Genomic DNA, 15,173 nt, shown 5'->3' with positions numbered 1-15,173 from the left:
GCTAAATGGTTATCAACACTGGACCGAAAATATGCACATGGTTTAGAGTCGTATCCAATATTGTTTGTTCAAGCACTTAATTTAGCTAGCTTTATTATAACCAGACTTGGGAATTGTATGGCCCCGAGCTACATCTGGTCCATTTGGTTATCCCTGACCGGCCTGCATGAGGTCAATGGCAATTAAACAAAATAAGTGTAGTTTTCTCATTTCAGCCAGCAAACCCTCTTTGATAACTCCTCCTCACAGAATGGGTTACTATTTGGGTTATTTCAAAGGGAAATGCTCTTTTTTTAATCAATTATAAAATAATAATAATAATAATAAACTTTATTTATAAAGCACACTTAAAAACCAAGGGTATGCCAAGGTGCTTAACAAGTAAAATAGAGTATATGAGGAGGATAATAGAAATAGGACCAAAGCAAGTACTAAATATGCAAGCAGATAACTGTCACTAATACATAGGAAAGCAACAGGTACAGAGCAAACAAGAATTTAAATGAGCATAAAAGTGCGTGATATAAAATCATAAAAGAAATATTAACTAGAGGGAAAGGCAAGATTGAATAAGTGGGTTTTTAATCGTGATTTGAACAGTGCAATGGAATCAGATGCGCGGAGGTCGAGAGGAAGGGTGTTCCACAGTACCGGGGCAGCCAGAGCAAACGCACGGTCACCCCGAGACTTCAGTCGAGATCTGGGTTGGGTCAGAAGTAGTTGAGTGGCAGATCTGAGTGTTCTAGCAGGAGTATGTGGTTTGAGAAGTTCACTAAGATAACTTGGCGCTAATTTATTAATAGTTTTGAAAGTAAGAAGTAATATTTTAAATAAAAGCAGGTTTGTGCAAGCGGATGCAGCTTCACTGTATTTGAATTAGCACAAACTTTAATGAGATATCTCGGTTTGCTAACCGTGAAGGTTGTTATTCATTTAATGCAGAATGCAGAAGTTTTTAATAAGATATAGACTGAAGACTGAGATAAAGCAGTGTGCTTAGTTTGTGGATGACAATTTAAATCACTCTTGGGACTAAACATGCAGAGCAGAGTTAAAACTTGGCTAATGCAGAGCAAGAACGTACAGTTAAACCTTTACTAGCAAAGCTGCAACAAGGACTTTTTACCAAGTTTCACACATCCAGGGACACAGCAGTCAAGACCAGCTCTGTGATTTCCCATAACAACAATAAGCAGTAAGCATTTCACTGATGGGGAGTTTTCCAAAGTGTAATGCGCTAACATACCCCGCAAAAAAAGAAGCATTTGAGAACCTGCCCCTCTCCAGGCGAATCATAACAACGTGGCTCTAGGATATCAGTCTCTTTTTAAAAATCTTTTTAAAAAATTCTTGATTTTATTTGAAAAGGGACCGTGTACAATATTAACATAGATGTTGCCACTTGAAGCATTGTACCAGCGTTAGCTTAAATTTAAAATCCTTCAGCTTCAATTTTACCTTTTTCTACTTGGCTCTGGATGAGATCTGGGGTTTCCATGACAGCTCAGTGACTCCTCTTTGTACGTGGGATAACCAAAGAGTTTATTAAGGAGCTGGAAGCAATGCATGCCGTGAAAGAGACCACGAGAGGGAGTTCATGGAGTTAACAGCATGTTTGCTGGGGCTAGTGATAAAATGTTGGCGCACTTGCTCCGCTGATTTCACATTTCAGTCACTTAAATGTAGCATATTTTCTTACCAGTGGCAGTTTATAAAGAGATAAAATTGATATTGAGCAGAACTGAATTAATCTCACTGGTACCTTACTCCACAATCTAAGTTTCCCAAATGAGTTACCCACCCCTCATAAACACAGCATTTGGATTTACAGGATGTAGCTATTTCATGTTTATGTTGCCTTTCTTCATTTGCATTAATGCTGCAAATGCTTTATGGTCTATGTTTTTAATTCAATTCATAAAAACAATAGCACTGCCATTTTTATGTAATTAGTCATCAATTTAGCCAAAGTCTGCAGAGTCCATCGGCAACATGACTTTATTCTGACCATGGAAAATGCATAACAGAAGATTGAGCTAAAAGAGCCACTGTTAAGAAAAGAGAAAGCATTAAAGCATATGTTTCAAGAGGCCGAACCCTAGATCCAAGCAGTCCCTAGACTCTCATGTAACAATATCCTAATGCAGACTAGAAATGTCCAGTCAAAATGTCATGGTGCAGTCCAATGGTGCAGTCACAATGAGCATCAGTTTTATCAAAGCTGCAATACGTGAATCTTCTGTTTTCAAATGTCTGTTAAGCTAATGCATTCATCAATATCTTCAGGGGCCTGATCAACTAGCCTCACAGCACATCTCCTCCTTTACTTCACACACAAGCTGTTTCTTAGCTGCTGGCTCAGTTTGATAAATGACATGCACAGAAAACTATGATGCACCATATAAAGTATGCTGTCAAAGTCTTCCTGTCCTGCAGTGTCCTCGACCGAACCTATAAGCAAGAGCAGAGTGTTTTTGTGCTTTGAAAATCAATGCCCCCTGTTCATCTTGGGACATTAAATATAAACAACCAGCTGTGCAGCCTTGGCAATGTTTGCTTCTTGAGTTAGCCCAACAGAAAATCTGGGCTAGCTCACACCTGCGCCACAGTTGGAACATGTTCACGGTTCAACTTCCGCCGCCTCAACTTTCAGTGGTGCTGTCACTTTTAAAGCTTTAATGCTGTTAAATTCATCTCTATAAACAACACTATTGTGCACGTTTTCCTATTTTTTATTTGCAGTGATCCTATCCATGCTATTGGTTCATCAGCATTAAGTATTATAAAAATACTGTACACTGTAGCAATAGTTAGTACAGCATCCATACATCAGAATCCTTCACAGGTATGAAATACACATATAAAAATGAACACATTTGGTAGATATGACACAATCTCACAACAATTCCCAGACTCTCACATCACATCAAGCACTTGTACATCGTCATCAGCCAGTACCTTTGCTCTTTCACAGAGGAGAGAACCGCAGCTGTCCCTCGCCACTATTGCCTGCGCGTCCTGTAACTAAGAGGATGTAATTTTCCTCCAGTAAACACTGTCATAAAAGGATTGTATATCTTCTTTATAGATTCATGTTGTCTTTATTTAAGATAGTTGCTGACAAACTGGCAGACGATGTATCTTATCAGAAGTACTAAAAAACACATTACTGCATCCAGTTTAATTTCTCGTTCACCTTGCATAATCGTTCATCTGTAACTACAGAAAAAAACAGGGTCAGTACAATAATTGTTGTATATAGCATTTGTATTCTATTTTTATCCTATTGTATATATTATTTTATTTTATTCTATTGTATATAGTATTTTATTTTATGCTATTCTATTGTGTACAGTTGTTTACAGTATCTTATCCTTATTGTATTCCAGTGTTCTCTCATTTTTGCTATATAACTTTGCACTGTCCATTTTCTGCTGTGACAAAACAAATTTCCCACGTGTGGGACTAGTAAAGGTTATCTTATCTTATCTTATAAACAAGCGAACAAAGTATTAGAATGGAAAGCTATAACCCCCACCGCCCCACCCCCGGTGCTTTCCTCTATTTGTTTCCTCTCTTTTTCTCTTTATGATCTCTCTTTTAACCTCACAACAAATGAGTCAGCGCTTTATGATTCAGCACACTTTCAGTGTGTGTGCGTGCGATTATGCACCTGTGTCCCTGCATGACACCAGGGCAGAGACCTTAAGGCACCGAATACTTGGCATTGCCTATTCTGAGACAGGTGAATCGGGTCCACGGGACTCTGCAAACACAGTCCCACTAATCTGCTTTGGCACCAAACTATTTGTTGCTATCGTGGCAGACTACAGTACACAATGGCTCACAGAACACTACGGCCTTTTTCACCTTACTGTTTCAGTACCTCGTGTCAGTTTCTATTCATCACTAAGAAGGTTATATCTTAATTTTCAGTGCCTGTAGCACTTAGTTCAATATTCAGCTGTTTATAAAGAATCCTTTATCTAGCAAAGATGCCTTCTTTTTTTATGTTTCATATGTTTATTTGGAGATATTAAACACATTTAATCAAATAAATTGGCTAATATTTAATTTTTGAAAGTTAAGCTGTTTTCTGACTTAATACTTGGCATGGCTGTTTGTTTGTGAGCCTGTGTTTAATTTACTGTGCATTATTTGAAGTGAGCTACAGACAGAGGTCCGATGATCTGCTCTGGCTTTAATTTAGCATACCGATCAAACTGAAACATAAGCCACTGATGTAAACACAAACTGACAAACATCAGTGCGTTCACATATTTTGTCTGACGATGGCAGGGTATAAAAGGGCATGCTGTCAGGCTGTCATACAAATAGCATGGGATATTTCAGTGGAGACCAAATATAGCCAGGGAAATGTAGTTAAAGCCTCTTCTTCAGTGAACTGGACACTCGGGTCAGTTGGCTCACATTTTCTCCCATTTCAGATCAATTTACCGACAGTGAATTAAGCACCTTTGCTTAGGACGACATCTCTATCCCTACAGGCAGATTCTAATTAATCAGATCACTTGCATCACGTTCTGCAGTCATCTGTAGCAGATACTACTGTTTTTGTTTTTAAAGTATGCAACTAAAAAGCCTGAACCAGCAGTGTTTGCAGATAAAGTGCATTATTAATAATACCAGGTTAAATGTTTTTAGAAGGCAAATAAAAGGACAATTTGACTTATTCAGTAACACGGATACTCACAGAAACAGGTTGTACTATTAGTCTGTGACTACAGTGACGACAAAGTGAAGGTGCACATGGGAGCTGACGCTTCCTACAAGCAGCTGGTTAGTGTCTCAGCACTTGGACGCCATCAGCCAACAGATCAAAGTAACAGAAGAGGAGAGGGAGAGGCTTGAAGGCAGCTCAGGGCAGCAAAGTCAACGCTGGTCATGACATATGTGGATGCTCAGCACACACGTGTCAACAGCAGCAATCCAGATGCATTACTAGCAAGTACTGAAAACATAGATACTACTATATAGTCTCCACTGTACCGTACACCACGACCCATCCTTTACTTATCCAGGTAAAAAGTATCACTGAGATTAAAATCTCTTTTCCAAGAGAGACCTGGCCAAAGAGGGCAGCAAAAGGTACGACAAATACAACACATACAAGTTGGGGGGTTTGTGCTAAAACTGAAGCCTATTTAACCACAGATGTAATGGTTATTTAATATCTTAGGTCACATAACAGCAACAGGAGTAGTGGCAGTTTTGTTTTCATAATACAACCAACAACAGTTTTTTATTCTATTTTAAATGTACAATAAACAATAAATATTGTATGACAGATGTTTGGGGGTTTTTTTTGTTTTTGTTTTTGTCTGGTACCCTCAAAAAGGGTACAGTTCCCCTTGGGGGATGGTATGTTGCCACAAGCCCAACCTGAGCCCTCCTGCTTGAGCTGGGATCTGGCGGGAGGCCTGGTGACTGTGATAAGCCAGATGTGGCACTGGGAGCTCTGGGGATTTTCTACAGCAGTTTAAAAATGTTATCCTTTTAGTCTCCTTTTACATTTTCATTAAATAAAACAAACTAAAACCAGCATTGAATAGGATAGTATATAAATCATTTCCCTGTAATACACGTCATTAAGATCTGTCTGACATTAGCACATATCCAAAGGTGCCAACATTCTGAGAGAGCAAAAAACAAAAAAAAAAACCACTACTGTGACTTTAAGGTCATTGGGATAATTAGCTCTGTGTCTGTGAGGGCATGAAGTAATAAGAGAAACATAAGAGAAGCAGGGTTAGAAATGAATAGGAGCAGGGGGCAAAATGCCCTTGAAAGTTAAAACAAAAAAAAAAAATCACATGAAATTAGGTGTAAAATAACCAGATAACTCTTCTCATTTCTCAGTTGTTAAATTGTTAATAATTACACGTAATTCCCTAATGAGGCACTATAGTTGAGAGGTAAGCTAGATGACTTGTAGTTTTCCCAATCCTCTGTTTATGGGAAATAACGACCTGTAGGATTTCTTAACATCATGAATGGCACAGTGCTGAATCAACCAATCACGTGGCAGCGCCTCAGTGCATTTAGGCACGTGGACAAAAGCAGAGCAGAAAGTTACATTTTTAGCTCTGCACTTTTTAGCACTTATGTGCAGAGATGGGCAGTAACGCGTTACTGTAATCCGATTACTTTTTCCAAGTAACAAGTAAAGTAAGGGATTAATATTGCAAAAAAGTAATTCGATTACTGTTACTTTCCAGTAAGCATGCCGCGTTACTGCGTTACTAAACCGTGATTTTATGAGAGTGTCTCATGACAAGGATGTACGAGTGGACAATATGGAGTGCAGGAGAGATTAATCTTCAAATCTTAGCAAGCACCGAGCACGCTGCCACAGGAATGTAACAAAGTAATAAATTAACTAATTCATTTTGAAAATAAGTAATCAGTAAAGTAATGGGATTACTTTCTTAGAAAAGTAATTAGTAACTAATTCCTATTTCAAGTAACTTGACCAACACTGCTGATGTGAATGTATGAAAGATCAGTAGTTACTTTCACATGTGTAAAAAGTGCACAAGCTTCCCTTTGGTTGGTCCCCACTCAGATTGTTTGAGCACACAGAATTTACTGCTCTACGTGACCTTCACGCTGTACACTGCAATTTCCCTAAGTACTGCACATTGTAATAATTATGTTTGCACATGCACATGATGAATGATTTAGAAAACACACAGAGAACCAGACAACTGGATACAGTACAAACAGCAGCATGCACTCTTGAACAAGTAGACGTCTTTTCAGCTACCAAGTCTTAATATCTGTTGCCATGAAACACTAGTAATGGTATTTTTTTTTTACTATTTTTTATTAATTTTCTTCCATCTTTATTACATTTCCAAACTGGCACAGGCAGAGTCATCGAAGTGGAGTTTATAATGTCTTTCTAATGACTGGCAGTTGTGCGAGTTGTTAAATAAGACACGTCAGGTCCTGACTGGGTCCTAATACTGTAGCTGTTCAACTGTTTTACTGCAACCATAATACCCGATATCCACCAAAACTGCCTGTATCAGGATCCTTCTTGCCACAAGCACTTTTAATAAAGGAAAGTGGAGTATTTACTGACAAATTACACAGCTAAATCATTCAGACATACCTGCAGGTGACTCCAAAGACTCATTTTTTATATATTAGATACAGTTTCAGTATCGATCACGCTAAATGGGAAAATTCCGCTCTGAACTAAAAATGAAGATTTTAGGAGGGTAACAACCCTAAAGAATAAGAATAGGTTTTCTCTGATAGAGACCGTGACTAGGACATTAGCAGTGATGGAAAAGTGAAAAAAGACTGAATGGCCAGCCAGCACTGGTGAAATAACAGCCTCCTTTACTCCACAGATGGAGGGAGAAGATGGTGACAGAGTGAAGAGGGCGGGAGGGAGCAAAGACCAGATGAAGGAATGACGGATGGACATACAGTTTGGAGGATGACTTATTGTAGAAACTGACTGAATAACTAGTTGGGTCCATCCCACGGCTGACGTAACGAACGTTCACAGCTTGAAAATCTTTGCAATGGCAGGAGACTACATTCGTCCCTCCATTAAAGCTCTAATCCTGCATCCCACACCTAACATGTTACGACAGCTTGGAATGTTTCCACCGAGTGCCTTTTCTTCCCCTCTCGCATCTCCAGTGGATGTGTTTGTTTCGCCGTTGTTTTATTATTCGGTGTGCTCGTTTAATATGGTTACAGCGAAATAAGTAAATTGATGCAAGCTTCATATACTAAACTATCTTCTTAAGTGCACAGGGGTTGGACATGTCTTAAAGAAAGACAACATGCCGAAGGAGGACATGCCGTGCGAGGGAGAGGGTGAGAAAAGGCATGCAACTGGGGGGAAGGGGGCGAACCAGAGGGAAAGAAGGAGCCACGGAGTTTGATAAGCAGCGAAACGATTGGAGGCAAAGACGAATGACGTGAGAGAGATGAACTGAGAGTAGCGCAGGCCTGTAAGCTGTGCTGTTGCAGCCAGGCATTATGACACATCCCTGTGTACTTTGTACTGCACTGGCTGCCTGCATCCTCACTGCAGATTCTCATTAACCTTGCAGCACTGAATATTTATGCTTCTGTCCTGGTCCAACGTTGTCTCATCCTCCCAATGTATACAAGTCTGCAAACTACGCTGAACCTCACAATCAGCTTCCCACATAGTGTACATACCAAGATAATAACACCAAGCAACCACCATCTATAGTGCGCTCACTTTCAGAGTGTGTTGTGTGACGTATGTGTGCTCGTATGTGTGTGTGAGAATCCTGAACCAGAGACCATATTCAGCAAAGCTTTAATAATGCTTTACTGAAGCATGAATAATGGTTTTGTTTTTCAAATGCCACATTACACAGTAAGGATAATAAAAAATTTTTAAAGCACACACTGACAGAAAGCTATAAGCTACCATAAACACTTTAAAAGTCAGCTGCCTCGCTGGTACTTAAGCAGAAAGATGATCTTTTTCTGTATTATAAAAGTTCACTGATCCGTAGTATGGGTACCAGGAATCAGGCACAGTTCTGACTGGAGCTTATGTTTACACGGGCACAACAGCAGCTTTTATATAAAAGCCAGATGTGGCCACCGTGATGTCATCGATTGGTTTATAGCAGGGGTGTAAAATATATAGCCTGCGGGCCAGAATTGGACGCGCAAAGACTCTAATCCGGCCCACTGGAAAGCTTTGGAAATGTGAAGGGCAGGATCAATTTTGGACTTCTAACTGTATTCATTCATTAGTTTTACAGCTTTCCCTCAGATAAAGACCTCCCCCATGGATATAGATACTACACCAAAGTAATTAATAACACAAAAGTTCCTTTTCACTTTCTTATATACAATATTGTGTAATAAAGATGGGCTGAAGCTAGCAAATGAGACACTAGATTAATTAAGAATGTGCTTACCGAACTGTTAAATGACACATGAACAAGCAGCGTCATCTGCTCTCTACAACCTTCCCGTATACCTTCATACAAATTTACTCCACTTTTCAAACCTGGAGGCTGCATCCATCTTTTACATACAGTCCATGCACATAGCACATTATGCCTTGTTGCACTCCTCTTGCTGCTGATATATTTTTAATACACTCCGTGCATATCAAACAATCTAAAACAGCATGGCTAACAGCACGTGTAACAATAAGGGAGGAACGTGTCCCTGACGCTTTGCTGCAAGGACATTTAAAATAAGAGGGAGTCAAGCTGATTAAAAATGACAGCGTTATGTTCACCTATTTACATTTTAACTACGAAATCGTACACACAGTAATGACTTTGGCCGTGATATCTAAACTGGATCCACTAGCTGAAATGACAGGGTCACGATGACGTGTAATTACTTAGTCCTTAGGAGAAGGATGAGAACACTGGATTCAGGTTGGAAAAAGTCTGAGACATGCAGTGACTCAATAGTGGGTAAGTAATGCATCACTCTCTGTTATGTCCTTTGGGTATAACCTTGTGATATTTACACAAAATCCACTACAGTTAAACTATTAAGAAGGTTGCTCACTATGCCTCAGATTCATCTTTTTACACTGGAGACCACTGGAATGGTAAACTGTTAAATGTGTTCCCAAAACGTTGATTCTGTTCATCTGGACGTAGTGATTTCAGTGGCGAAACGTTTCATCACTCATCCAACTTCTCCAGTCTCTGGTCAGGCTTTACCTCTGAAAACGCTACGTCTAGATGAACAGAATCAGCTGTTTGGGATTTCCTTACCTGGTTGACGTGTTGTATTTTTCTCCTAATAAAAGCATCTGCTCTGATTTCACATTTCAAATTAATTTCACACATCAGTGAACTGAAACTGATTACACTAGTTACCTACAGATAAGTAGATAACTCCCAAGCAAGGACCCCACCCAATCACAGTAAGAGACCACACAACTTTGTTAATTTATGTGACAAAGACAAATATATACGCACCTCCTCCCACTGATGTATGTATCTGATGAGTCGGGACAGTCTTAGCAGACGCAGAAGACTGAGGATCTTGGTGAAGCGGACGATTCGCAGGGCGCGAGCTGTTTTATATACCTCTGAGTCAAAGCCTTTCTCCACTATCAAAAATATATAATCCACTGGAATGGAGGAAAGGAAGTCCACGACGAACCAGCTCTTCAGGTAATTCATCTTGATGACTTTGGGATCTAGGATGATCTCTGAGCTCTCCTCATTGACGATCCCCGTTCTGAAGTTCATGACCAGGTCCACCAGGAAGATGGTGTCCGAAGCCACGTTGAAGACCAGCCAGGTGGTGGTAGTCTGCTCTGAGAAGAAGGTTATTCCCACAGGAATGATGATTAGATTCCCCATCATCATGATGAGCATTATCAAGTCCCAGTAGAACCTGTGGAAAAACCGAAACAAATGAGTAATGCAAGCGATAAAACATGCTGTAGCCACAAAACTGAAGTCCACAGGGGAAAAGAAATCATGCTTCTTTTCTGCTTATTCTGCTGATATTGTTTATATGTATAATTCTGTTTATCCCAGTGCACTGCATACGGTCAGAGGTGACTGTTCACTCTGTCACTACATGTCTTATGAAAAGGAAGAACAGTCCCAGAAAAGAGGAGCACTGCACAATGTTGATTTATAAAGCTCTGCTTAAAAAAATGCCCGATCACTCTGCTCTCTTCTGACATTTAAATACGGTATTTACCGTGTCAGGTCACATGACTTTCTAACATTAGCTGGGCCTCTTATTCAATCTGAACTTGCTCAAATACTCTGCTGCCTACAAATAAGATACGCTTCAAGAGCACGAAGCTACATCCCGTTCTTTTATTAGAACATTTAAAAGGTTACGTATCAGCGATAACTCAATTCACTCTGAGGGAAAGTGTGAAACAAGTTTCATTACGATAGCTATAACGCCAGTTTGCTCCAACTCCAACTTCATGTGGGAAGCAGAGAGGTAAGGGGATTATAAAAGTCAGTAGTAGTCACCTTCTGACATCAGTCACTGCCTATGAAACTCTTCACTGCAGCCTATCCAGTGCTTCAGCCTGCAAAGGTACACAGCCTGAAAGATCTTACGTTGCCACTTCTGCTATCAGCAGATAACATGCAACATCTAAACAGCCGACAATATTAGATAATCTTTCAGCTCAGATCTGGAAAGGCTCATACATGCAAGCTTAAGATCTCGCTCCGAGAAGTATATACTTGAGTTCGTACCAAAACTCTCGGGCTCAAAGTTAATTACGATTCAAGGACATCCAGTAATGTACTGCTATCACTTACTATATGTATTCAGGGCCCTTTAGACTGAGACCCTCTCCATCCTTCCTGGCTGTGTTAATGTCCCTGCCCTCTGCCTTTCGATGAACAGAGCCAGAAGTAATTCATCAGCACCCTGCTCTTTTCACAAAGTGTTCTGGGCCCTGAGTAAAGGCCAGACAACCATGAATGAAAATAGATGCTTTCAGCAATCCTATCTCACTCTAAAAACTCTCCGCTGACGTTATCCCCGCTCCGTGCCTGCCTCTGCTCTGCCTTGCTGACCATCACGTTGTTGTTGAAGGTAGAAATGAACTGGCTGGCCGGATGCCTGTCTGGCAGACTTGCCACCCAGTAATGGATCTGTTTCAATAAATTAAGCCGAGGCCTTGGCTTTATAAATACCCACAGATCACATGTCTGATAACTGTCTTCTCTTCAACTAAACATTGAGGTGGCTGATAAGGTCCACAATAGGTATTTTTACCCCAGCAGATATTGAACTGCTGAGCTCGTTGAGTTCATGCTAAACCATGATGCAAACTGAGTCCTCTCAGGTCAGCACAATAACAACAAAGTTACGCAACAAGTACAATGCGCACTAGAACCGAGCTATAGCATTATGAGTAATAAGAGCATTTAAAAAAAACATACGAAAGCTGTGCTTTTATACGCTTTTTAGCACGTGTGTCATTATATCAACCTTTCAATAAGCTGATGCTTATTGACCTGATACGTCATGTTGTGTGTGACTTTTTTTTCTTGTAATTGTTTATACTGTATTTCAGTGTTAAAGAAGAGGCTGCCATGACTAATCTTTTTCAACTTTAATCTAAGGGGATCAAGGATTGTATAATATCAATGAACACAAACATTTATAGCTGAAAAAAAAAAAGAGAGAACAACGGTAGAGCAAAAATAGTTAAATAATAAATAATACACAAAAATGTGAGTTCAAGATGTACAGTCTGTTAATTTGGAGATTAAAAAAAACTAGTCCCTGTGAACTAAGATGTTTTATTTTCCTGCTTTCAGCAAACAGATTTTAATATCAGAATTTAAGTTGAATCACTTTTTGAATTTGGATGTTTTCCACTCATGTTGACAGAGTTCCCACATCTCTAACATATTTATATTTCTATTGTGACTTTTGTGGGTGGTATTTATACTGTACATGACCTCTAAGACACCCACATATCTGTTGAATTAAACATTGTGCTTCACTTCTCAAATAAAAGAAGCATTAAGCAACCTTGAAATATTCGTCATCAGAAGAATACAAGAAATCTGTCAAAGGGAGTGAAACCCCAATGCTACTAGAGTTTACATGTAACTCATCACATACCAAAGTCAAAAACAACAGAGTATGTAACTTCAAAGGTACCATAGTCTAACTGTATTCTGCTTCTGTAATAAAGTACTCATTTTAAGTTAAGTTATCAGACTGAAATAATGAAAATACTAATTTGGAAGTTTAAATGCTAAAAACATTTTTTTATTTATGGTAACACCAACGCAGGTGTGCTCCTTTTGGTTTTACTGACCTAGTCACAGAGGCAGCTCTGATACTGCATTAAGCTTAAGCTTTTGGTCTAATGTGCCACTTCTAAGAAAGCACCGCAACTAAACCAGTAAGGGAGTGCAGTGCACTTAACTGTAACTGCGGCACCAACACTAGCAATGGATTCCAGCTAAAGTACTCCACTTCCACATTCACCCGGTGCTGTCGGAGTACAGCCTCCCCTTCCAGCCCATTTCAGCACTCAAGTCCCGTCCCAGCTATGGATTCACATCCAGATGAAATGTGTACTCTGCTAATCATCTTTTATCCCGAGTTTACAATCAATTTTAAAAAGCTTGGTCTGAATGCTATAACACGCTGCTGTTGTGACTGTTTAAAATGGGAGACATTTCCCAAACACTGTAAGATCTGCAGCAACGGAGAAACTGTGGCGCTCTGGTCACTCACGCAGCATGAACTAGCAAAAAAGCGTATGCGATTTGAGTGTATCGCTGAAAAAATACTTTGAGACAATATGTTCCACTTATAACAAGAGCTGGAAGCTACAGAACCCCAAAGGGGGAAGCAGTGAGCCTCTAATAATCCAGCTGAGGCAGATTAATCACAAGAAAGTTAAAAAAAATCTTCCTTGAATCAAGCCAGCACATTTTGTCTTGTAGGTTTCCTTCTTACAACAAGTGATCCATCATGATCAATGCCAGACCCACTCCTGCCAAGCAACACAATGAAGTCCACATGATCCTACTCAGCACAACCAGTCTACAGTGTAGCAGGTACACTGTGCTACAGCATGGCACATCCTCAGACAGAGAGAAAAACAAAGACTTTGGGTTAAAAAAAAAAGGATGTCAGAGTCATCTACGAATGTCGAGATGAGTAAAACAGAACATGTGGGAAAAGATTTGTTCAAGCTTGATTAAATACTCTAAACTAGCTTTACTCGCCTCTTTCTTCTTTTTAATAAGGCTGTTAAATTAGGAATAAATAAATTAGGGGTAGTAAAGCTACACTGTAAAATTTCTGCCTCTAACCACTCAGAAGAATGCAGGTTTTAGAGTATAGACTATCTGAAAGAAACACAGTTGACTCTACAATTCATTCTGTTAATTAAAAGAACTGCAACATGAGAATTTACTTTGAAAAGGCTTAAAACCTGCACAACGTCTTTGAACAACAGCATATGGAGCATGACAAAGCCACCTTTAGCAAAACCAGAGGTGCGCGAGGCCGTGCATGGGCCCTCTCAAAAATCTATTAATAATGAATATTACTAACCTGCCATAAATCTTTAAGCAGCTACTGTGTACAAAGAATATGTTGAATATTGAGTTTCAACCCTCGACAAAGCAATATAAAGCCCGTGTGAATGCTTGGTGTCATTCATGGTCTGTACTTACGTAATGCTTTTCATTAAAGATAGTGTTTTGTGTCTTTTGTTTTTGCTCACATAACATTAAGATGAGAGTATGTAACAGTATAAGATTAACGAACAAGTGACGAAGACTTCTTAGCAAAAAGAAGAAAAAAATGAGAGAGGAAGATTTGCTTCCAAGAAATAGTACATGGAGCCACGTGCAACAAAGAAGCAGCCTTGTCTCTTCCACCACAAACTGGGCACAAACTGGGATGAAAACCTCAAGGTAGCACTTTCAAGCCAGGAGGCGGTCTCAGCGGCCTAGAAGGGGGTCGTTTCATTGCACTGTCTGGAGGACAAGAGCGTCTTCTGAAAAACAGCCCTCTGGAAAATGTCATGAGGAAGTAACCTTAGGGGGCCTCTGCCAGCGTGAGTGAGACAAACATTTTCTAATAGTGCAGAAAGAAGAAGGCCCAGTCTGCTTGAGCAATCACACATATGTTCTCATTACAGAGCCTTTTTTTCCTGCTGATTTTCATTGTAATCCCCACTGTATTTTTTGAAATTCCTCAAATATAACAAATGCAGCCCATTCACTTTGGGACCACTAATTAATCTCTTGACTCACTAACAGCTGTGGAACAGGTATCCATTTCACTGAACTGCTCTGGTCATACCCTTTGGCTATCTTTTGGAGGGGGTCAATCTTCTTACATAATTGAGTCTGTTAAGCTCGTTGACTGTTGTGTTGTGCTAATCCTTGCCTACCATCATTGTCCATCTGTGTCTGCAGAGGGGCAAACGCATACCAGTGTCTTTGTGTGGCTGAGGCTATGATAGCCTAGTTATCTTTATTCTTATGCATGGAAGGGCGGGGGGGATCTTGCAAGGGGTGGGGCATGAAGATTTATAGAGTTTAGCGCTACCGTGAGTACCATGTGGTATCTCATTAATCACAACAAATGTATGTAAAAAAAAATCAGCAGCAAAAGAAAGCCTTGCAGAAAAAGGGAGCGCT

At 39.8% G+C, this 15,173-nt stretch overlaps 1 protein-coding gene across 1 annotated transcript in view; it reads right to left on the bottom strand.

Annotated features, from left to right (window-relative positions):
- hcn1 (hyperpolarization activated cyclic nucleotide-gated potassium channel 1) overlaps positions 1-15,173 on the bottom strand; it is a 72,818-nt gene that overhangs the window by 55,747 nt on the left and 1,898 nt on the right. Inside the window, exon 2 of the mRNA XM_080873846.1 lies at positions 9,981-10,404. Within this exon, the coding sequence (XP_080729972.1) occupies positions 9,981-10,404 (424 nt within the window). The remainder of the gene's footprint in view (positions 1-9,980; positions 10,405-15,173) is intronic.

The sequence above is a fragment of the Rhamphochromis sp. 'chilingali' genome (genome assembly GCF_963969265.1).
Source record: "Rhamphochromis sp. 'chilingali' genome assembly, chromosome: 2".
NCBI lineage: Eukaryota > Metazoa > Chordata > Actinopteri > Cichliformes > Cichlidae > Rhamphochromis > Rhamphochromis sp. 'chilingali'.
This window is presented reverse-complemented; position numbering and strand designations above follow the sequence as displayed.